The following is a 23,481-nucleotide window of genomic DNA, read 5'->3' as shown; positions in this document are numbered from 1 at the left end:
CCATGACGGTTCAGAAACCGCTCCAAGCGTCTCGGTCCTGTACCGTGGGGGTTTTTAAGCAGCAAAGATACAAACTAGTGCAGCTAAAGATGTGAGTTTGAGTGGATTTTACTCCTGTTCCTTGAGTCCCGAGCAAACCCAGCAGTGTAGAGCAGAGGTAGTAGGACAGCGGAGAAGGAATTTCATGTCACCAGAGAGTGAACAGTTTGATCTCTTGGAGGACAAAGGCTCTGCTCAAACATGCTCAGACCCTCTTGGCTTTATATCCCAACAACAACCAGCACAACACTCCTTTACATTAAGTCCTACTATAGAAGAGAAGCACTGATCTTGTTGGAGAAGCTGCCTTTGGGTACCCGCTTCCACATCAGCACCATCAGCTTGTTCCACCACCCACTTCCAGCAGTAGAGACTAAAGCCCCATCCAGTGTCCAGCTAAAGAAGATGCTCTTGGCATCCCGAGTTCATCCAAGATGACGCCTGTGCAGCCAACAGGACACAGTTGTACCTTCAGTGACAGCTGAAACTTGATGTGTCACGTCACGTGTTGAGGAAAAGTAGTGGAGAGGTTTTTTTTGAGAGGATGGCTACTCTGGAGCCCCAGCGGGCAGCTGCCGACTAGTGAACGGTCCTTTCCTTCTGTCTCTGGTAATCTGGAGGGGAGAGAGAGAAGGCACGGCTGAAAGGGCAGGCACTGATGGCAAGGGGGAAATCAGCCCAAATGCTACAGGAAAACACACATCTTGCATATACCTCACCAAGTAGAAGCAGTGTGTGCTACCCCCTGCGCAGCAGCTGGCTTTAAAATAGCACATTCACACCCCAGCCATCAATTTGGGTTATTTCTGGGCATTTAGAACAATTGTTTAAAGTCCTCTCTTCCCCTGCTCCATATTTTTCTTCTTTCTTTGCTTAAGGGTCAGTTTCCATTTTATGAGGAATCCTTGTTTGGCTTGACTTCACCTGTTTTCCCCCCCCTTGTATCTATGAACTTTATGGGTGCAGAAACCCACAGTTAATAAAGTTTTATCCCCTCACAACATCCGTAGGGAGGGATAAAAACCACAAGCAGTGTCCGCCATCTGCATGGGTCCACTAGTGACAAAGCTAACTCCTGTGTTATTCAAGGATAAGCAGCATCTTTTACAACTCTAACAATTCCACCCAACAATCATCCCAGCTTTTAGCACTGTGTTGCTAAGCCCTTCTCTACATTTTTCTACATGGACAGCTGAAGCCAGTCCTTGCTTGTTTGACTTAGTAGCTGTCCTGGTCCCCAAATCAAAGACCAAAGTCCTTTCTGATCTGCAGGCTGCGAGCTTAATGCCATCTACGGCCTCAGAGTCACAACTGCTAAGCTCAGGTGGAATCACAGGGATGCCACCTACTTTCCGAGGAGAAACGCTGCTCAGTGCGTGGCCTCGGAGCCAGCAGACACTTACTGTAGGGGAAGTAACGCACACGCATAGTGATTTCACGGGCTGTCTTCAGGATCTCCACAGCCTGAAAGCAGAAGGAGTTGCTCAGTGACCAGGCTGCACTGCAGGACAGCAAAGGGGACGGCGTCGGTGACGTGGTGCCACCAGCCAAGCTGGTGCAGGCTGAGAGGCCGGTGGGAGATGGTGTCCGCACGGACAGGACCCCGTCCTATCCCTACGCCAGCGGCTGGGCCGCAGGAGCACTCACCTTGCTGTGCTCGATGTCCTGAAAATCCACATCATTCACTGAGAGAACCTGGTCCCCTTCCTGCAGCCCAGCTCTGTGCGCATCCGAGTCAGGGATCACCTGTGAAGGGAAGAGCAGTGACAGCGACAGTGGCTCTCCTCCCGCAGAGCCCACTCCCCATGCTGCCCATCCAGTGCACCCACACGGGACTGGGGAGGACAGGGACTGGGGAACTGCAGCGCAGCAGCAACACTCCGTGGGCTGGGGAGAGATCAGGAAATGGTGCAGGACCGCCCAACTGCTGCTTGGTGTGTGGCAAATTACAGCTGTGAGTTTAGAGATGTATACAAGGCATATGACAGTCTTCCTGTGCAGCCAGCTGGCTCAGCAACACCCAAGGGAACACGGGGAGGGGAGTGGCAGAAGGACAGACGCACCTTAGAGATGAAGATCCCCAGCTGCGAGGCTTTTCCTCCCCGGATGTTGAAGCCCAGCTGTGAGAGAAACCAGCAGTGAAATGCAGTCGCCTCCTCTGGCCCAGGACCCTTCCCAGCAGGAACGCATCTCTTCCAGAGGTAGCAAAGGCACCGGTGCTACAGCACCAGCCCCTCTCGAACCTCCACAGCAATCCCACCCTCAACACCCGAGGGGCTCCCTGTCCCTTATCGGCTCCACACCACAACATCTTGTACTTCTCTACCATGCCCACAAAGTTTCATTCTCCCTCCACGGCCTGGCCCTTCCCAGCTGCTGAGGAGCATCATCCATCTCCATCCCGGTGTCCCTGGATGTGGGCAGCGCCAGGCACCGCCCGACCTCCAGCACTTTATATTTTGCTGCCAGGACACCACCCGTTCGGGATTAGAATCCCACAGCTCCACCGGGCTGATTTTCTGCCAGGAAAGGCGTTGGAAGGACACGGGAACCAGCACAGCGAGCGAAGGCCCGGGCAGGACCCGCCGCTCCCCTGGGGCTGCGCAGCGCCCGGGCCCCGGGAGCGGCGGGACCCGCCGGGCCGGAGCGGGGGGCCGGGGTTCAGCGGGGTCTCACCTGCGCCCCGGGCGGCTTCTTCAGGACGATGGTGCGGGGCAGGAACTGGGTGAGCTCGTTGTTGTAGTCGGGGTGATAAACCCTCTGCAAGGCAACGCGCCGGCGGCCTCAGCGGCGGGGCCGGGCCGCGAAGCCTCCGCCTGCCCCCCAGCCCAGCCCGGCCGCCGCCTCCTCCTCCTCCCGCGTCCCCAGCCGCGTCCCCTCACCTCGTGCGGCGGCACCCAGGCGGGCGGGCTCTCGTAGGGCGGCAGGAAAACCACCGGGAAGTCGTCGTAGGGCAGGCGGCCCTCCATGGCTGCCGCGCCGCCTCCCCTCAGCGCCCCGCCCCCGACGCACGCCCCGCCCCCGACGCACGGCCCCCGCCCCCGACGCACAGCCACGCCCCTGACGCACAGCCACGCCATTGGCGGGTTGCGGCGCGCGGCCCCGCTTTTAAATGTTGGCGGTTGCTGCGGCGCCGCCATCGCCAACGGGCGGCGGCGGCTCCAGGTGCGTCACGGGCCGGGCCGCGGCTGGGCTGGTGGCCGCTGCATTTCCCCCTTTCTCCCCTGGGCTTCTCTTGGTGGTGTCGCGGGGAGCGCGGAGGGCCTGGCCCGGGGCTGGGCGCGGCCTGCAGGGTCGGGCCTGAGGCTGCTCCGGCCTAGGCCGCGGGGTGCAGGCCCGGGGGCCGCAGCGCTGGGCCCCGCCGGGGCGGTACCTCCCGGCACCCCTGGGTGCTGCTCCTGCGAGGCCTCAGGCGGTTCCGCTCTCCGCAGGGCGGCTGAAGATGGTGAGGGATGATGAGAAGTGGATCCCGGTGCGGGTGGCCCTGCGCTGCCGGCCCCTGGTGCCCAAGGAGACCAGTGAAGGGTGCCAGGTGTGCCTGTCCTTCGTGCCGGGGGAGCCGCAGGTGAGACAGCCCTTGTGCCCGGGGGTCGGCCCTTGTCCCTTGTCCCCTCTCCCTACCCCGGGGTGCTGGGGTGGCTCAGCCAGCTGTTCTCATCTCCTTCACAGGTAGTTGTAGGTAATGATAAGTCCTTCACATATGACTACGTGTTTGACCCATCTGTTGAACAAGAGGAAGTTTTCAACACAGCTGTCGCTCCTCTCATACGGGGCATCTTCAAAGGTTTGTTGTAACTGGGGTTCAACTCTGTTTTAAAGTACTGGGGATTTTGGTGGGCTCAGCTGTGTGGAAGAAGGTGCTGTTGAATTCTCCATTCTAACTCATTTCTTCTTTGGTATTCTTGAGAAATAGTCTTGTGCTATCTAGACACTGACTGTGGTAAGAAGCCAAGATGACTTGTATGTGTTCACTGGGTCGTTTTGGTTCCTGAAGCAATTTATGTAAGGCGAGGGAATCTTATCAAGAATAATACAATGAATTGATAAGCATTCTATATCAGGAGCTGTTACCAATGCTGCAGTGGATCTGGGATGACAGAGAATTACAGAGTGTTTCTGTCACTGGCTCTAGTAAAGCAACGGTGCAGTCTTTAAAAAAAGCTGGAATAATAATTATATCAGTGCTTTAAGGAGCTTTTAATTGGCTTTTTTCCCTTGATGATGTTAATGTTTTTGGAAGGATACTGTTACTAGAATGCAGCTTTGTTTGTCAAAGCTGCTTCTGGTTCCCACGTGACCATGCTTCAGCGTCCTTTGTTCCCCCAGGGTATAATGCGACTGTCTTGGCCTATGGACAGACAGGATCTGGGAAAACATATTCCATGGGAGGTACCTACACGGCCAATCAAGAGCATGAACCTGGCGTGGGGGTCATCCCTCGGGTAATCAAGCTGCTGTTTAAGGAGAAGGAGCAAAGGCAGGACTGGGAATTCGTCCTCAAAGTTTCTTATCTAGAGGTAAAAGTTGTTTTGATTTTCAAACTCTTGTAAAGTTAAGAATTGCAGATAAAGTGAGTTTTAATGAGGCTGCCTCCTTCAAGTAAGATGTATTTATCAAATCAAAACCTAAGACTACACAAGGTTACATCAGGAACTAGATTCTGAGCCCTGGGTGTATTTCTCTAAAGGTAAAATGAATAGAATGTCGCGCAAAATTAGCCATGACTTCAGCATAACTGTACGTCTCCCTCTTGCGAGGCTGCTGACTTTAAGCTGCTGCTCTGATGCTTTCAGATCTACAATGAGGATATTCTGGACCTGCTGTGCCCATCAAGAGAACGATCTTGTCAAATCAGTATACGGGAAGATCCCAAAGAAGGCATAAAGGTCTGTTGCCATGTTACATGTGGGGACAGGAGGGAGTGACGTGGCTCAGGAGAAATGTTTTGGTGAAACGAGTTGTCCCGTCTCACCAGGTGGGATGAGGGATGAGTTAACTCTGAACGCGATGTGTGCCCTGTCTCACCAGGTGAGATCAGGTGTGAGTTAACTCTGGGTATTTGTGTGGTAACGCAAACTGAATGACAGTCACTCCAGACGTCCAGTTCAATTATGAATTTACTAAAAGCACTTGATGGAATACAGATTGCAGTGATTAGTGACTTGGCAAGTGGGAGCTGCCAGGCCTCATCAGACTCCTCGGTTGCAATGAGCTGAGTTTATCTTGCAGCTTGACAGAGGTCTGAAATTTATGTTCAAGCTGTACAGCACAGGCCTGGGCTCTTTTTGCCTTTTTTTTTTTTTTTAAAAATTTTGTTCTTGCTATTGTACATTTTACATGCAATTCCAATTAGCTGAGCAATAGGTATTCCTTTTACGTTCCTCAGCCCCATTTACCTTTTGCAATTTCTTACAGATGTCAATAAACAGCATATTAAACATCAATCCATTATTTTCATTTTTCTAGTTCCAAATCATATTCTAGCAGCTTTTAAATGCAACCCAAGTTCACATCCATCACAGCATTTAGTTTTAACAAGTTAACATACAGTACTGTACTTCACCTCATTTTCCAAAGTTCTGCAAAACAACATTAATTGCAATACAGCACTATAACCCAGAATCCCACATTCAGGCCATAGTCAAACACAATATAATTTTAAACTTTCTTGTATCAGAGGATTCCCCCCACAAATTTACTATAATGTGTAAGGCTGCATCTTAAGGGGGAAGCAAGGTGGTACTTCATTAGCAGAACTGGTTCCCATTTTGTAATTATCTCCCCAAACAAAATTCTTTTGGTACCAAATATAAATATACAAGCTAAAATACTGAGCTCAGATCTGTAAACCAAATAGCAAGTTCAAATATGCGAATGGGTCACAATTATGCTTATTCAAGACAATATCTCGACTTTTAGCATTGCACCTTTGAGCTGCTTACTGCTCAGCCAGGTAGAGGCACCACTGGGTCTCCCTGACAAAACAGGTCAGTGTGCGCTGGAGCCCCATCGGCACCCGCCCCCCCCGCTGTTCTTTAGTGGGCTGGGCAAGGCTTTTATTAGTGTCTCATCTGAGGTGCTACAACTGTTACCCCAAAACAGGATTCTTTATCTGCCGTACATACAAAAAAGCCAAATTTAGTACATCAAGATGAGACAGGGCCTATCACAGAGTTGCACAAGTCTGGATGCTGGAATAAAGCTAGTAGGCTAGAAAGAAAAGTAACGGCTATCAAACACAAAATCTTATCACCACATTCGCACAGGAAAGAGCTAAATTGCTCATGGTCTTCTGTATAATCACAAAATGTATGTTTTGGGTCCATGGATTCTCTTGATTTAACAGTCTGTGAACTTACTATACCATATAACAGGCAAAGACTTAATGAAACTGTAATACGTTTAAACAGATACCTGCAAAGAAAACAGGTTAATAATGAAAAGCATCTCATGAGCTGTTCTGCAAGTTTTCTGTGATTCATTTGTTATCAGCTGATTCTCCCTCTACTTGTTGCTGCTTAGAATGCTCTGCTGCCAACTCTGTCTGCAATGATTTAATCACTTATTGCTCAGTTTGTTTCTCTTTCTGGGCAGCTATCGGTGCAGCTGCCCAAAACAGCAAAGATCTCAAACCTGTTTTCTTTTGCCAAGTCCCATATTCACTCAGTTACAATCTCTGGGGACGACTGACGTCCCAACGCCCACCTAAGACCCTCAGGAGTCGGGCAAGCCTTATAATAGTTTAGTAAACTCAACAATGGGGAGCAGTCTAGGTCTGGCTTAACCCGGGATGCCATGACCCACTGTCAGAGAACATGACACAGACCAGTTCTCCGTTATCAGCCAGGCTTCTGTCCCCTTGGAGACCTCTAAAACTGCTTCTCACAGAAAACCCCAATCCTGGTACCAAAAAGCTGTCCTGTCCCACCAGGTGGGATGAGTTAACTCTGAATGTGACGCATGCCCTGTGTCACCAAGTGAGATCAGGTGTGAGTTAACTCTGGGTATTTCTGTGCAGTAACACAAAGTGAATGACAGACAATCACTCGAGAGGTCCAATTCAATTATGAATTATAAAAGCACTTGGTGGAATACAAATTACAGCGATTAGTGACTTGGCAAAAGTGTCTTGTTATATCACAAAACTTAACAAGACTTTAGCAGCAGAACTTACAATGATGTTACCTTTATATGGTCAAGAAGAAGGAAAAGAGAGAGAGAGGAGAAAAAATGAAGTAGATATATTAGACTAAGATGTCAGAGAGAGAAAGATATCACTGCTCCACAGGTCGTGACATCCTCTGGAAGAGGGGGACATGTTGAAGATTTCGGTACATGCCACCACCTCATGTCACGCGTGAGGTCGTTTTATAACCCAGTTCATTTACATGTGAGATAGGAGAGGGCAGTTTGTCTCCTCCCTCTGGTCGCTCATCATGTTAATTAGGAAGACTCTTCTGGAAATGTGTCTGGGGTCTTCGAACTAGGGGAAAGTTCCCAGTACTGACCAGAAGTGAGTTGTTTTGCCTGTCAGGGGTAGCTGTTGGTTTGTGGTTTCTTCTGGTAGTTGATTGTCCAACAGGTGGTTCATCTCTATCATCACTTAGGCCATGAGGCCTTCACAGCAACACTGTTAATTGCCTCTCTTAAAAATCTATGTTTCATTTCACGAAACCTTGGGAAAGAAAAGACGTGTCTGCCTCCACAGCCATCTATCTTTTCCACCCAAAGTATCAAAAACTTGATGTTTAAGGCATAACATCATTCTTTGTTTGAACTGGGGTGGATGGAGCACTTCAAGGTTGTCACATGAGTGTCTCCCTTCTTGCACGCTGCTTTATATAAATGGAGCAACTGATGGACCTAAAGTTATTGGTGATCCTTAAGTTTATTCGAAAGGTAGCACCAATAGGGTCAGACATTCATGACAAAGCCACTTGCAAGTCCTATTCTGACTATTTTTGAAGGCTGATTTGGGTGAATATCAGAATGTTGTACTTTAGGTCCTCACCAAATTTCAAACTCTGTTACAATTGTTCTTTTTTGGCAGATGTAGTAGTGTGCAACAAAGGGATCCGAGGGGAAACTATTCAAGTGCTCAAGTTCTTTTCTTAGCAGTTTTGTACAGATGTGTGTTTATACTCTAGTACAGAAACCCTTGTGCTGCTCCTTGCTTTTTCTACTTGTTTTGTAGTTCAACTTCCATCCCTCAGTTCTGCTGCTTTCACGCAGTTCCAGTTTGCAGGGATGGGTTCTGTGTTGTGATACACACGGCATGGGTGTGCGGGACGCCTGTAGCTGTGGTCTGTTAATAGTTTTGTTCCGTGTAATCTTGTGCTGCTCACTGGGAAAGGAGAGGATAAATGCTGCTTTCTTCCTGGCTGCAGATTGTAGGGCTAACGGAAAGAAATGTCACCTGTGCCCAAGATACTGTGTCCTGCCTAGAGCAAGGGAACAACTCCAGAACGGTGGCCGCCACGGCAATGAACTCCCAGTCCTCTCGCTCCCATGCCATCTTCACCATTTGCATCGATCAGAAAAAGAAAAATGACAAGTAAGTGTGATCATGCAGCTGTTGGGAATCAGACTTACTCAAAATTTCGTAGTCCTGTCATTCTCTCCTGGTCTTGGATGAACTCCTACTCTTGAGGCAGTTCATTTCTTTGGCTGTCTCTGATAAGACATATATCTTTCAGCTGGGTAACCACTGGACCGCTCCTTCCCTAACTGCATGTTTACTCGAGAGAGTAAAATAAACTATTTCTGCCACAGGAACACCAGTTTTCACTGCAAGCTACACTTGGTTGATCTTGCTGGCTCTGAGAGACAAAAGAAGACCAAAGCTGAGGGAGACCGGCTAAAAGAAGGTCTGTAGGAAAAGGGCTGGTATAGCTTGCGTTTTTTACCATTTTTGAGTTAATAAATTGAGTCAAGCAGTTCTTTAACCTTTATAATATACTTTCTTTAGCCTTAAATTTTTGTAAAAAGGACATAAAATGACCAGTTCCTGCTCGCTGTCATCTGTTTGCATGCAGGCATCAACATAAACAGAGGGCTTCTCTGCCTGGGGAATGTAATTAGCGCTCTTGGTGACGAAAACAAAAAGGGTGGCTTTGTCCCCTACAGAGACTCAAAGCTAACGAGACTGCTGCAAGGTAAGAGACAGGCGGCAATCAAGCCTAAATCTACAGATGTGCTTTAATTAACAAAGCAGCAAAGAAACCAACAGCTGTACAACTGCAGTTCAAAGTGTTGATGGAGGGATTACTGCTACTGGTTTAGCTTCTCACTGCAGCGAGACCTTTCCTTTACTCTTTATTTTTAGGTTACAAATGCACTGAGGCTCAATGATGAGTCCTGCTCTTTTGCAGTTCCTAGGTGATGGGAGGAAATGAGACAAATTCAGTGCATGTTTTGAGGGAGGGAGAAGGAATATGAGAAGTCTGGAAACAGAGATCTGTTATTATACCCTGATTATAGCTGCTTGCTGGAGGTTGTCACAACCAGAATGAAGCTCAGGCTGTCTGTGCCTTCACTGTGCACGTCACATTTATGTTTTGTTTTCTTAGTGTGAATATCTAGTCTTTGTGTTACTTAATTTTCAATAGTTGTAGTAGTCCTTGAATACATTTTCTTTAAATTAGCCTTTAGTGTGGATATAGCTATAGTAATGCAATTTACTGGGATTTTTTTGGTAGTTAAATAACTCAGTTGAAAAAGTTAGGATCTTTGGTATTTTCCATATCTGAAAATATCTAATAAAAAGAAACTGGCTTATGCAGAGCTGGATGTGGGGCCCTTTCTTTTTCTGATCAAAAGTTTTATGTAGCCAATATGCGTTAGTGTACAACCAAAGGCTAAAATTCCATGGAGCTTGATGGTCTGAACAAACAGGTTCTTAGCCAGTAATTCTTTAAATTTGAAGACTCTGAATTCTGATGTCTGGATATTCATGGAGGTCTTGAGTTGTTATAGTGTGGGAGAAGGGAGGGGAAAATCGAAAAGAACTATGCCAGAAATTGCGCACAGAAATTACAGTAATTGCAGACATTACTCAGCAGGACAAGATTACTGGGGATTATGAAGTGAAATCATCGATGCTTAGAGCTGAGATGTGACTTTGGAACTTCAGCTTTCAAAAAAAGCTCTTAAGTACTGACTGGGGCAGAGAGCAAAGTAGGTGACAATGCCACACACAGGTAGCTATTTTCTAGGTGTACTTGTGTGTTATTGTCACCTGCTTTCTGTATCTACAGCGAAATGTTTTCTAGCTGTAGTGTGGATATGCACTCATGTGGTTTTAGATACCTTAATGATGATATTTTTCTGGTCATTCTTGCTCTCTCAAAGTGCTGTGCCTTGTTTGCCTTCTCAGATTCTCTGGGTGGTAACAGCCACACTCTCATGATTGCCTGCGTGAGCCCAGCAGATTCCAACCTAGAAGAAACCCTGAATACTTTACGTTATGCTGACAGAGCAAGAAAAATTAAAAATAAACCAATTGTCAACCTTGATCCACAGGCGGCCGAGCTGCATCATCTGAAGCAGCAGGTACTGAGTGCTTTCTTCAGGGGAGAGGAGCAGATCTGTCCTCTGTTCAAGTAGCTTAGGAAGGCAAGCGATGAGTTTCTCTCATGTGAGGGGTAATAGCAGAGCCTTGGTTCAGCAAAGCGGGAGACCTGCCCTTCGGCTCCCTTCAGCTCTCTGATCTGAGCATTCCTCAGGGAGCTCTTCGGTTTTTTTAGGAGTGAATTACAGGAAATACTGTAGCAACGTGGTTCCTTTCCCCAGGCAATGGTAAAAGAACAGTTGTGGAGCAGGTGACTAATATTAAGGATTTTAATAGTGTTCCAGTTAGTATGTGGGAGAGATTTACTAGTAATTGTTTGTCTTTCTAGGTTCAACAGCTACAGGTGTTACTGCTGCAGGCCCATGGAGGGACCCTCCCCGTGTCCATCAAGTAAGATTTGTAGATTAATTCTCAACGGTCTGGTGGCAATCACGCACCAGCACAGGCTCTAGATCTCCTTTGCTCCCGGACAGTGCTGGAGAGTGAGGGTAGAACAAACTGGTTGCTTTCTAATAGAATCAAGACTTTTTTTTCTCTTTTTGTTCTTTTTTTTGTCATGCTTACTGAAATTCCATGCAAAAATCTGTTGTAGGAAATATGAGAGGAACTAGGCAATGTCTCCTAATTCTCAGACCCATCCATCCCTCTATTTTTCCTCACCCCCCACCTCTAAATGTAGGGCACCTGTCTCCATTGTTTTTAAAAGCACAAAATGCAGAGAAGAGTTGGATTCTGTAGGTTTTGTGTTCTGAGGTTGTTTCAAAACCCAAGTACATGCAGTTTACAGTCTTGCCACTGCTTAAACAGCACTACTGTTTCAAAAAAGGGTGTTTTCTTCTCTTGCAAATATCTAGTTTTGCTATGCTGCATTACTTAAATTTTTGAATTCAGATTAGGCTTCCTCCAGTTATTTCTGTTCATGTGCTACAACCTGTATCTATTGTAAGTTATTTAGGAAACTTGAAGGTAATTTCAGTGCTGTTACAAACCTCTAGTGGTCACGTTCACTAGCAAACTGGTCCTTAATATTTCAGTAGTATGGTGCCTTCAGAGAACCTCCAGTCCCTGATGGAGAAGAACCAGTCGCTAATGGAGGAGAATCAAAAGCTGAGCCGAGGGCTGAGCGAGGCTGCTGGGCAGACAGCGCAGATGCTGGAGAGGATCATTCTGGTAAGGTTCAGGTACCCAGGAAGAGCTTTCAGTCGCACGGCTTCCCCCTTTTAGCTGAAGATTAATCCACAGGAGCTCCTGTACAAATGGTGTGTTAGGAATCTCTCTCTTTAATGTTCCTTTCACATTTATTTCAAATCTCCAGCTATTAGTCAGAACCAAAAGTCCTCCAGAGCCTCTTGGAGCCTGTAGATCTGGTGATTCCAATGGGGAAAAGTAGGCCTGAATCTTGCAGCTTTTCTGTTGCTTTAGCATTTTAAATACCAACACTTGCACTTGTGCTCGCTCTCTTCTCTCTTTCTCACCCCACTCTGCTTTGTTTTGATTCATTGCTGTGAAAAAGTGTTAAGTCTAAACAAACTGCTGGCGATGATCATGCGAGTTCTTTTCAGTACACTGATTTGCCAGAGTGACAACATATCTTCCGCATAAATAAATTAGCTGTTTCATGGCTTCTTGTCTTGCTTTTCCTACAATTCAGTATAATTCTGACTTCTCTTAGACAGAACAAGAAAATGAGAAGATGAATGCCAGGCTAGAACAACTTCAGCAACATGCTGTGTAAGTCTCTTTCCACGCCCTGCTCATGCTGAGGAAATGTCTTTCAGCATTAAATGTTTTTGTTGGAATAAACTGGATACAGTCAATTTGTGTTTGTTCATCCAGAGCTCATTTGTATGTGCAGTGGGGAAAGTTGTTCCTTATTGGCATGTGTGACACAAATGTGCCATCTAACACTCAGGGACTTATTCCCGTGTCTGTGTTGCAGGTGCAAGCTTGATCTGCAGAAGCTGGTGGAGACTGTGGAAGATGAGGAACTAAAAGAGAATGTTGAGGTGATTCGCAATCTGCAGCAAGTGTTGGCTCAGTTGCAGGTAAGACTGAATCCAGAGAGAGGAGAGTGTATTCCAAGCGAGTTTACTGTTGAAACCCAGGGTTCTTCTGCCAATCTGCTGAAGCTTTGCTTAAGGAGCCTAGGAATTACACACATTAAATGACTTTTGATATCCGCATCAAAACCAGCTGCCCTGCTGGGCTTTTAATGCTGCAGAAAGGTCACTTGTGCTTGAGTGGCTGCACATGGTGGGGGAAAAGGAGGAGTCTCCATAAAATAATCTGATAGTGAGAGATGAGCATGGATTTACAGTTCAAAAGCTGGAGTTAGAGTTATAAACTTGGTAGTTTTAATGAGCAACCGAAATTGCAGAGACCTGAAATTGTTCAATAGAAGGTGCCAAATCTTTGTCTAATTGAGGAACTTCTCTGTTCTCCCTCATCAGATGTTTCCCCTGTTCCCAGACTCCTTACTTTTGTGAGGAGGTGGCTGCCAGTGCTGGAGTTCAGGGATGACTAGAAAGAAAGCCCTGTCCAACTACTTCATTTTCCACTTTTTGCCAAAATTTTATTCTCTTTGTCCTATATAGAGTGAAAATGCTGCTACAGTGGAAGCTGCTGCAGAGATAGGAAACTCCGAACAGGATGCTGCAGCTGTAAGTCAGAGAAGTCCAGCTGTGCAGAGCATGTTTTTATCCCCTCATCACTCTTTTATCTGCATCCTTTGCTAGTTTTCTAATCCAAATCTTTGCTAAACAGCATGTGTCCCTTTTCTATGTGCTGCCTTTCTACACCCTTATTTGTTCAATGTGTTCAGGATCAACAACCTGTTCTCATTTCTGAATATCTAACTTTTGATGTAAAAAATGTATTTGAAGCGTTCTGCAAGAACTGTGCTCACGGATTGAAAGAGATTTTGAGCGGCCTCTCCTGCTCATCGCTGTGTCTCCTCCAGGACGCAGAAATGGGCCAGGACACCAAGAGAACCTCAGATGACTTCACCACTCAACACGCTCTCCGTCAAGCACAGATGTCCAAAGAGCTGCTTGAACTGAATAAAGCCCTCACTCTGAAAGAGGCGCTTGCCAAAAAAATGGCACAGAACGATAATCAGCTGGAGCCCATTCAGTCCCAATACCAGGTAAACTCTTCTGAAATAGTTCTGGTAAGAACATGTTCGGTTTATTTTCCCCAATTAACGCAGCCACTCCTTGCTGAGGAGGGAAGGGTTCTGACTAAGATTTCAGTGTATGGAGGACTAGCCCTTTTGACACTCTGCTTTTAAACAGGGTGGTTTACAGCCTCTTGGGAAGGAATGTGGTTTCTCAAGGCCTCCCGTCTTAAAGCTTTGCCTTGGGATGGAATTTCAGGGGTTTTATTTGGAGGCTTACTACTATTTTCCTTTCTAGACTAATATCAAGGATCTGGAATTGGAGGTCAGCAATTTGCAAAAAGAAAAGGAGGAGCTGGTCTTTGCTCTGTATGTGGCAAAGAAGGACGTCAACCAAGCCAAGTAAGAGTGACTGTGCAAACTGGTGCTGATAGCACTGAAAACTGTTAGTGCACCTGCAAAAATTCATTGTCTTGCACTTACTTCAACTATTTGTAAAAGCTCTTATTTTGATGCAAATGCATCCCTTTAATATGCCATGCGAGTTGTATGAATTGCATGATGGCTTTAATCGGTGGGAAAGACGAGAATACACAACTGCTTCATTTTCCATAAGGTGTCTCTAAAGCTGGAGAGCACTTGTTTGAGAATAATGGTAATTAGGCAGGTGTGTGGTTTCTTTACAGACTGAGTGAACGGCGTCGGAAAAGACTTCAGGAGTTGGAAGGGCAAATTAGTGAGCTGAAGAAAAAGCTGAACGAGCAATCAAAGCTCTTAAAGCTGAAGGAATCTACAGAACGCACTGTCTCCAAACTGAACCAGGAGATCAGGGTAACTAACCCCAGCATGCGGTTCTCAGGCTTGCTCCTGTGCAGACAAAGCGGCTTCCAGACAGAAAGCGTTTGCTTTCTGATTTATTAGACCTAGAACACCAGTTTTTGGCAAGATTCCTTCAGCTATGTGGCCACAATTGCTGGTGTAATGCGATAGTCAGGTGACTACCAAGACTTGGAGGAATAAAAGAAGCCCAAAGTGTCTTCTGGCTATTCTGATAACGTATTGCCTCACTTAAATCACTTTGCTTTGATTTCCATGTGTATACTGTGCATGTGTTTGTCTTCCATTTATGCCTTAAAAAATGAATTTCTGGGTTTTAGCACTTTGCAAGTGTCCTTAGGCACCTCCTCTGAGCAGGCACATGCTGTAATATTTCCCATCTGCCTCTCCCCACTCCTGACAGACACACTAGGGGAATGTAGGTTGAAAGAGCCCAGAATGCAAGTACTGGACAATTCTTCCAGCCAGTTCTAATTTTCAGGAAATGAAAAACCAGAGGGTACAGCTGATGCGTCAAATGAAAGAAGATGCTGAGAAATTCAGGCAATGGAAACAGCAGAAGGACAAGGAAGTGATCCAGCTGAAAGAACGGGTGAGCCCCCAACCTGCACCTCCCTCCAAAGAGTGCAACAAACCATTGAAGCCTTTGCTGCAAGGCTTTGTTTAACTTGCGAGCATCTGAAAAACATCTGGGCAATGCTTTGAAGATAACATTAGTTCATATGGCTGCCACCTTTCAGCAGTTGTTGTAAATTCACTCGCTTGCTTGTGTCTGGCAGTCTTAAAGCTGTCAACACAGTCATCACGATTCAGCCCTAAAGCAGAAGGCAAATATATTTAATATTTGTAAGTATTTCAAGTTGTAGGATTTGGCCACAGAATGGGAGGTATTGAAGCTTTCAAAGGAATGTTGAATCTGCAGGTAAACAGTGAGAATTGTTAAGGAAATCCAGCTGTCTTGTAGCATTCAAGTATAATAGACAGCAAACATCTGTACCTCTGGAGTCCTGGTCTCCCAGAAATTCTTCTGGAGGAACTTTTCTTCCCAATGCCTTGGGACACGAAGTCTTAGACTTCTGGCTTTCAGTCTCTTAACAGCCTTCAGAGTCTTTAAACCTTTTTGATGGCAAGTGTGGAGCCCCTTCTAGTCCCTTTAAGCCTAACAGCCATTTGTCTCAAGGTTTGTAATGAGCAGTGAAATTAGTGCCATGAAACATCTACATTGCAAAACAGCAAATGTAATTATTCTGTTCCAAGGAGCCTGAAACTGGCAATAGGTATTAATGTGTTTTGTGATTTTTTTTTCCCATTTGTCTTAACTATTTCCCTGCAGGATCGCAAGAGACAGTATGAGCTCCTCAAGCTAGAACGCGATTTCCAGAAGCAGGCCAACGTACTTCGACGCAAAACAGAAGAGGTGAGGAGCCAATATCCACCAGAAACTCCCAAACCATTCCTAGAGGTCTGCAAAGTACAGTTGGAGGTTGTAATAGGATATGCAGAAGCTTCTTAAAAGTGGTTTAGAGATCTGGAAATAGGTGTTTTTCTCCCTGTAGAAAAATCCTGTGCTTCTGGCTTGTAGGCTCTGAGGGATTCTGGTTAAATCTGCACCCTAAAGGGTAAACTTCCCTTTGTCTCGATGTCTGGCTTGCACTGTGCGTACCTCCTGGTTTCAGCTGTTGCACATTAAGTGAAGTGGCTACTGTTCAGCTTTTGTGTGAAATATTTTACAGGCAGCAGCCGCCAACAAGCGCCTGAAGGATGCTCTGCAGAAACAACGGGAGGCTGCAGAGAAACGGAAGGAAACTCAAAACCGGGGAATGGAAGGAGTTGCTGCACGAGTGAAAGTAGGTGATACACGTCGTGCATTCCAACAATGAGCAAATTGAGTTTTAACTCAGCGCTGCTGGGGTCGATGGCTGGAGAGCAGAGGGGAGGAACATGGAGTTACATATTAAAGGAGGCAACGTGATTATTGAATTTGTCTATGAAGGCATTTCAGAAGGTGTGGTCCTGAAGTTGAGACTGCAGCAAACTCCTCTACTGTTATTTTTCTTTTTCCATCCAGAGCTGGCTTGCAAACGAAGTAGAGGTTCTCGTTAGCACTGAGGAGGCTCGACGGCACCTTGCAGACCTGCTGGAGGACAGAAAGATCTTGGCACAGGAGCTCCATCAGCTTAAAGAGAAGAAAGAGGCTGGAGAAAACCCACCTCCAAAGCTGCGGGTAAGAGAGGGAAATACCATTTTCCCCGTCCCACAGCTCTGGCTGTTCAAGTACTGTCGCTTGGTCACTCCTCTCTGACCTTTGCCCTCAGAAGGTGGGATGGAGATGATTCCTCTCTGGAAGAAAAGGGCTCGTGTTGTTACTGTCCCCTGGCATCTCAGGGAAACAGATTTGCTGACGTAACTTGTTAATTAATGCAACACATCTGATGAATGTGAGTGGGTCACAGCCCTTATCAAAGACTTGATGCTTTCGGGAAGGAAAAATGGAATTTAAGCTACAGAGAGATGGCTCCTCTTTACTGAAATGTCTGTAAATGGAAGCCCAGTCTTGCGTGCACTTCTTCACCTATTCCTCATTTCTGTCCGCTGCTCTAATCCTTCAGAGACGCACCTACTGCCTCACAGATTTGCAGACATCAGAGATGGACCTTTCCATATCAAAGCAGATAGAAAGCCTGGAAACTGAGATGGGGCTCAGGTAAGGCAGCATGGCAAAGCTGATTTGCGGGGCCTTGCCTTCGTTTTCTTGCCCATCTCTACCTACAGCTCTTCTGTGAAAGTCAAATAAATTACTGACAGTGAAAAAATATGAAATAAGACCACGTGGTTTCTCCTGGTTTGATTTTTTTTCCAAAATGTGGGGATACGAGAGCACTACTTGGTTGCTAAAATTGCTTTGTGCTTAAATGTTTGTGAGCATCTCTGTGTGAGGGAAACACTGTACTTTTAATTGGAAGTGGGGAGGGGAGGAGAAACCCCCTGGTGTAGCCTTGCACACTCCAGCTGCTGCCCTAAGCACTCAAAATTTTGACTGGAACTGTTTTGTCTAATGTTCTGGTGACAGCCCAGACACTAGCCCAGGTTTTCTCCTGCGTCATAACCTCAAATACACGCGTTCTTCCAAAGGAGCGCCCAGATAGCGGATCTGCAGCAGAAACTCTTGGATGCCGACAGTGGAGATCGAGTTAAACAGCGTTGGGACAGCATTGCAACAATTCTAGAGGCTAAATGTGCTTTGAAGTATCTCCTTGGAGAGGTAAATTCTGAATTTTCCTATTTTATCACTAAAAACGAAGGTTCTAAGTGCTTAGCCAGGAATGAAAAGAAATGACTTAGAGGCTGGTAGCGGAGATGAATTCAAGCGAAGCGCCGTTGTGCTGGGTGAGGTTGATTTCGCCTTCACTGAAGAGTGGTTGCCCCAACAGACTCGTGAAAGATGGAACTCGCTGACCCAAGCGCTTGTCTTGCTCTTGTCTTCCAGCTGGTCTCCTCCAAAGTGCAGGCGAGCAAGTTGGAGAGCAGCCTTGAGCAGAGCAAAGCCAACTGCTCGGACATGCAGAAGATGGTGACTGAAGAGAGAAACCACACGGCGGAGATGGAGGCCGAGTTCCAAAATCAGCTTTTGCTGCAGGAACAACAACACCAGGAGAAGGTAAAACAGGAGGAATGGAAATCTTGAGAGCTCCTGTGTCATGACTCTGATTCCCAGATCTGCTCAGAGATAAATGCAAAGTGTTGTGCTGAAACCAGCCTGCAGCTGGTCGAGGTTTGTTGAACTCTTGCAGGACAGCTGACAAAAACCCAAGGAATCTCCCCATTTATCTTCTGTCCTACGCGAGTTGTTTTATTCGATAACTTTACGCAATGCTTTAAGTGAGGGCGTCATACTCGAGTACAAGATAACTTTTAAAGTAGATCAGGGCAGAATCATGCTGAAAATGGCAGAAATAATCTTTCTGAAATTGCCAAGGCCTTTGAGCTGCCAGGAATTCACGCCTGTTTGCTACATTAATTTGCTTTTAGGTTCTGTACCTGCTCAGCCAACTGCAGCAAAAAGAAACAGCAGAGAAGCAATTGGAAGATTCACTGAATGAGCAAGAGAAAAAGCTGCAAGAGCGGCTCAAGTTCCAGGTGGAGTGTTGGGATGTGGCTTGGGAGGGGATGTGGCCATCGAGGCTACCTGTCACTTGGAGCAGTAGCTTTAGAGTGGGGAAGGTGCAGAAGGATGGAGTGTTTCCATTTGTAGCTAAAATTGCTCAATTCACTTGGTTCCAGGGGATAATTGTTACAAGAGTTCGAATAAGCCTGGGGTTTTTTTTAATGTATCTTTTTGTATATCTTCTTCCATTAAATAAATGTAAACAGGAGGAAGAGCTGGAGAAAATGAGGGAGATCTGTGAGAAGAACCAAGAGCTTCTGCAGGAAAACGAAACTCTTAAACAGGTAGAGATCTGTGCAGACATAAGTCATAAGAGCTTCATGGCAGCTGGGTTAATGAATTTTGCAAAATTAAGTTTTGTCCCTCTTAACAGAAACTGCTGCTTATCCAAGTTGCCAGTGGACAGAAGATCCGTCAGGCTCAGCAAACGTCATCTGAGTCCCCAGATTCTTCTTTGGACTATATTCCACCCAAAGTAAAGGTGCTGCATCCCACTTTTCATGCTTGTATTGTACCTAGGTTCTTTCCAAAAGTCAGTCTTGGCCAGTAATAATCTTGATTTCTTCCTCTCAAGTTGCTTTTTATAAGGTGTCTTGTTCCATTTATTGAAGCGGGCCAGGTCTCTGCTTCAGACAGCCCTGATGGTTTCTGTTTTCAGAATACTGCTGAAACTACCTTGTGTTAGTTTTTTGATTTAAAAAAAAAAAAAGAGGTAAAAAAACCTCAACTTGTTTCCATCTGATTCTGTATCCTCCTTAGTGACCCAGGTGGCTTCTCTGTAGCATTTCCAGTCTCTGAATGATGGAGCAAAGCATCTGTCACAGAAAATGTAATCACTGCCTTGCAAATGGGACAAATCTTAGTGCTGGGAGGAATAAATGATCTGAAACTATTTTACCAAGACTGTGACACCAATCTATTAATTTTCCAAGGCTTTGTCAACTTTTTTTTAAACTCTAGCAGTTTAAATTGATTGTATTTTGAATCCCTGACAACTTGATCTTTTGTTTTTTCCCTAACCCTCCATCCTCCTTGGCTGCCTGAGGGGAATGGGGCTGTGGTGGGAGGGTCCCTGAAGTGCCTTCGTAAAACATAAACTCGCTGTTTGTTCTTCTGGGGCCTCAACCCTTGTGATTTCTGCGTGTAGCCGAAGACTGGCCGGCGAACGACAGCTAAACCGCGTGGACCGTCCCCAGAAATGGTTGTGGAAGAGCTGTTCTCTGACTCGGACTCTGGAGAGGAGGCAGACGATGCCGAGTGGGTTCCAGTAAAACCAGGCAAAGCAGCAAAGAAAGTCGTGATGGGGGTAAGATCCGGTTACCTGTGGCTGGTTCTTCCCTGGGAGTCACTTGCCCGTGTCCTTACGGATCTGGTGTGTGTACAGAGAAACTGTGAGACTGTAGCATCTCCACCATTGTTCTGAAAAGCCTTAATATGTTATTTATGTTGGTTCTTGGGGTAAATTATGACACATTTCATGGTCGAGTCACTGAAAATGTCAGCAGTTACCACAGGAAAGCTTATGAATTTGAAGGTGGAGCTATAGTTCTTTTCACTGGAGCTTTCCAACCTGATAAATTCTGAATGACGGTACTAGGGGTGGTTTGGGTTTTGGGGAGTTCTTTTTGGCCGTGTTGCAGGAAGGAGCGTTTGCGGTTCTTCTGTGTTCATTTACGCAGCCCAGTAGAACCTGAGTGCAAATTCTGGCTCAGTTCAGAACTGAGTTCAGAACCACAGAATCACTTTGGTTGGAAAAGCCCCTCAAGATCATCGAGTCCGCCCGTTCTCCCAGCCCTGGCACTGCCCCGTGTCCCTGAGAACCTCATCTCCGTCTGTTCAACCCCTCCAGGGATGGTGACTCCACCACTGCCCTGGGCAGCCTGTTCCAGTGCCTGACATTTGCCATGAAGGAGCTAAAAACTGGGTCACCTGCGTCCGGATGGGGGTTCTGGCTGGCTGACTCGGGTTTACCTCCTTCTGCCTAAATGTTGAGCTGGTCTAAGTGCCGCTGGAATCCTTCTGGATGGCTTCAAGTCAGGACTGAGTAAGAGAAGATGCTTATCCTGGGGATACTGAAGCAAGAGTTGGTTCTGTAGCTCCAAAGATCTTGTTTTTATTTGTGGGACGCAGGACTGACAATGAGACAATGAAAGGTCCTTGGCAGCTTGGGGCCAGTCCCATCCTTTCAGTCGCTGCCAGCTGTGGAGATCTAGACTCGCTCTATAAAACACTGAAGCTCTTTCTGCACAGAACTCTCTTTTTCTATTTTTTTTTTCCTCTCTTAGTGCTCCTGCAAGGGCCGCTGTGGGAACAGGCGGTGCGGCTGCAGGAGGCAGAAGTTGGGCTGCAGCGACGACTGCAGCTGTGACTTGGCCAAGTGCAGGAACAGGGACCCCGGCGTGCGGGTGAGCGGGGCGGGGGGGCCCGATAGCCAAACCGTCAGCGGGTTTGAGCAAAACTGGCTGAACGGGTCAGCACTTACGCTGTTAGTGGTTTGTCAACACCACATACACCTTCCTGAAACGTCTAAACATCACTGGAATTCAGTGATTAGCAGCGGGAACTGAGTATGGAGTTTTCCAGTGCAGTACCAGCAATATAGAAATTTGCACAATGTCCCAAATCCCAAATTTACCCACTTGTCAGCCCTGAGTCTGAGACAAACAATTTAAGTCTTTCTTATGCACTTAGTAAATAAAAATTGTGTCTTTAGCTTTAAATGGCACAAAAACTTAACTGATTTTTAGGGGGTTTTGTTGTTGTTTGGTTTTGTTTTAAGAACAGAAGGGTGATTTAGGGAGGGGATTGTAGCATCAGGAAGGTTCATGAGCAACTGATGTTCATAAGAACTCTTGCTGGAGGTGTCTGCCTTTCTCTTGGAGATTTGAAGCAGAGACCGCCCAGAGTAATGCTTTAATTACTATTTTATGAAACCAGCTGCCTGACAGAGGCATCCAGCATCCTGTACTAGGAATTACTTTGCAAACTGATGGCTTGGGGACCCCTAATATTCCTTTAGCTGTGGGTGGGAAAGGAAGGGATGGATATTGTAGAAATGCCTCAAAACTTTGCTGCCCCCAGGATGCTTCACCAGGCGAGGACCAAACGAAGGAGTCGGAAGGTTCCTTCAAACTTGAAGACCTCAGTGAAGTGACTGCAGGAGGGACCTTCTTTCAGCCTGTGAACATCACCTCGACCTCAGAGGTACCTGACGCTGGAATAAATGAACAGTGGTTCCGAATGTGCGCACGCCTTGTTTAGGGCTAGTGACGGATCTTAAGGAAGAAAAAAACCCCCGAATGATAGAGTGCTGCCAGGAAATTCCGAACAGACTACAGCTGTCAAGCCAGCTTGTATTTAAGCTTTGAGTTTGCTGAATTCTGAAGTTTTTGTACTAAAACTTTGCACATGGGTTTCACACGTTTTCCTGCTGCACCTCCCAGCAATCAGAGACTGGTAATCGAGGGGCTGGCAGGACAAAATCATGTCTGTCTACGTCCAAAGTGACTGTTCTTAAGCCATTGGGTGCTCTGACTTGGCAGCTGTAATTTCACCTCAGCTAAATGATTTCACTCATCCCACATGTGCCCTCTGCATGCTATTCCAGACGCCGTCTCGTGAGTTTGTCCTTAGAGTTTTATCCTGAGTAAAGAAACGAAGCAATTCTTGACGTTGGCCTGGCAACCTGTGTACATGCCGCCCCCGAGCTCCAGGACGAGCTGCTGCTTCAGGGCGGCTCCAAAATCATCCTCTGTGTTTTTCCGCCAGGTGCTGAAGGACATCACGGACCAAGAGGTGTTCCTGAGGAAGCCCAGCGCGGCTGCCACCCTGCTCGTGAGGGACGGGGAGTCCCAGGAGAACCAAGTACCGCTCGGCAAGAGAAAGAAGAGGATGCTGAGCAGCAACACCAGCTTCTTCTCGGGCTGCACCCCCATCAAGGAGTTCAAGTGACGAGCCCAGGGGCTGTTCTCGGGCGGTGCATTAGATAGACCCTCGCTAGCACTATGTGAATATTGTAGTGATTTTAATTTGGTTTTGTAGCTTTAATAAAGTAAGTAGTAAAACCCTGCTGACTTCTAATTGGCCATGATTGCGTACACGGTGCGATCTCTACAATTAAAATTGATCTCCGAGCTCTTCCAGCGGCTGCTGCTGCTTTTCTTGCCCCTCCTTGTCATGAGGTGCTAATGTTTGAGTCGCAGCATGAAGAAAACTGGAGGCTTGCTTCTCAAAATGTGTTGGTTTGGGGGCTTTCTTTTTGTTTGTTGTTTTTGTTGGGGTTTTTTTGTTGTTTGGTTTGTGTTTTGTTTTATTTTTCTGGTCTGTTTGTGTTTGGCCTTTTTTTGTATGTGTTTTAGTGGTTGGTTTGTGTTTTATTTTTTTTTTTCCCAATGGCAATAGTGATAACTCAGGCTGACACTGGGCATGCCAATGGATGCTGCCTTAGCCCTGTACCTTCCCAGAGCTCTGTATTTCATGCAATATTAATAATTATGTGCCTTCTGATGCAAGCCGAGCCAGCTTTTCTGCACAGGATCTGGTCAGACATGTCCTTAATAACCATCAAAGGGTAACTGCATGGTTTCTCCTCGATCAAATTAGTACCAACACGCATGAGCAGTGCAACTTCCCTTTGATTCCGAGCCTGTTCCCTTTCCGAGGGCGCACGCTCCGGTTTGCAGCAGGTTCATGCCGTGCCCGTGGGGCTCTCGCCGGTGCGAGCAGCTCGGAGGTACCGACACGTCTCACCTCTGC

At 46.6% G+C, this 23,481-nt stretch overlaps 2 protein-coding genes across 5 annotated transcripts; one reads left to right on the top strand and one right to left on the bottom strand.

The window, feature by feature from the left end:
• Positions 1-92: 92 nt before the first annotated feature.
• On the bottom strand, positions 93-3,033 carry PDZD11 (PDZ domain containing 11). 2 transcript variants are annotated; one of them, XM_065643130.1, is made up of 6 exons: positions 2,922-3,033; positions 2,716-2,799; positions 2,103-2,159; positions 1,687-1,785; positions 1,443-1,503; positions 93-653 (listed from the first exon to the last, which is right to left on the bottom strand). In XM_065643130.1, the coding sequence occupies exons 1-6, from the start codon at positions 3,006-3,008 to the stop codon at positions 619-621; spliced, it is 423 nt and encodes a 140-aa protein (XP_065499202.1). In that variant the 5' UTR covers positions 3,009-3,033; the 3' UTR covers positions 93-618. The 2 variants fall into 2 exon arrangements, with proteins under 2 accessions (XP_065499202.1, XP_065499203.1); XM_065643131.1 differs by lacking the exon at positions 2,716-2,799.
• Positions 2,693-22,716, top strand: KIF4A (kinesin family member 4A). Of its 3 annotated transcripts, none has more exons than XM_065643129.1 (31): positions 2,693-2,764; positions 3,471-3,604; positions 3,709-3,823; positions 4,366-4,556; positions 4,833-4,925; positions 8,427-8,593; positions 8,812-8,906; positions 9,075-9,194; positions 10,415-10,590; positions 10,938-10,999; positions 11,644-11,779; positions 12,282-12,340; positions 12,549-12,654; positions 13,204-13,269; positions 13,569-13,754; positions 14,023-14,126; positions 14,411-14,555; positions 15,043-15,153; positions 15,895-15,978; positions 16,295-16,408; positions 16,630-16,785; positions 17,171-17,265; positions 17,694-17,823; positions 18,049-18,219; positions 18,591-18,698; positions 18,933-19,010; positions 19,100-19,207; positions 19,874-20,032; positions 21,012-21,131; positions 21,808-21,930; positions 22,495-22,716. In XM_065643129.1, the coding sequence occupies exons 2-31, from the start codon at positions 3,482-3,484 to the stop codon at positions 22,675-22,677; spliced, it is 3,684 nt and encodes a 1,227-aa protein (XP_065499201.1). In that variant the 5' UTR covers positions 2,693-2,764; positions 3,471-3,481; the 3' UTR covers positions 22,678-22,716. The 3 variants fall into 3 exon arrangements, with proteins under 3 accessions (XP_065499201.1, XP_065499200.1, XP_065499199.1); XM_065643128.1 differs by lacking the exon at positions 2,693-2,764 and adding an exon at positions 3,169-3,204 and having other exon boundaries at positions 11,647-11,779; XM_065643127.1 differs by lacking the exon at positions 2,693-2,764 and adding an exon at positions 3,169-3,204.
• Positions 22,717-23,481: the final 765 nt, after the last annotated feature.

Source organism: Caloenas nicobarica, chromosome 12, assembly GCF_036013445.1.
Source record: "Caloenas nicobarica isolate bCalNic1 chromosome 12, bCalNic1.hap1, whole genome shotgun sequence".
NCBI classification, from domain to species: Eukaryota; Metazoa; Chordata; class Aves; order Columbiformes; family Columbidae; genus Caloenas; species Caloenas nicobarica.
Note: the sequence above shows the minus strand (reverse complement) of the source record. Positions and strands in the feature narration are given on the sequence as shown.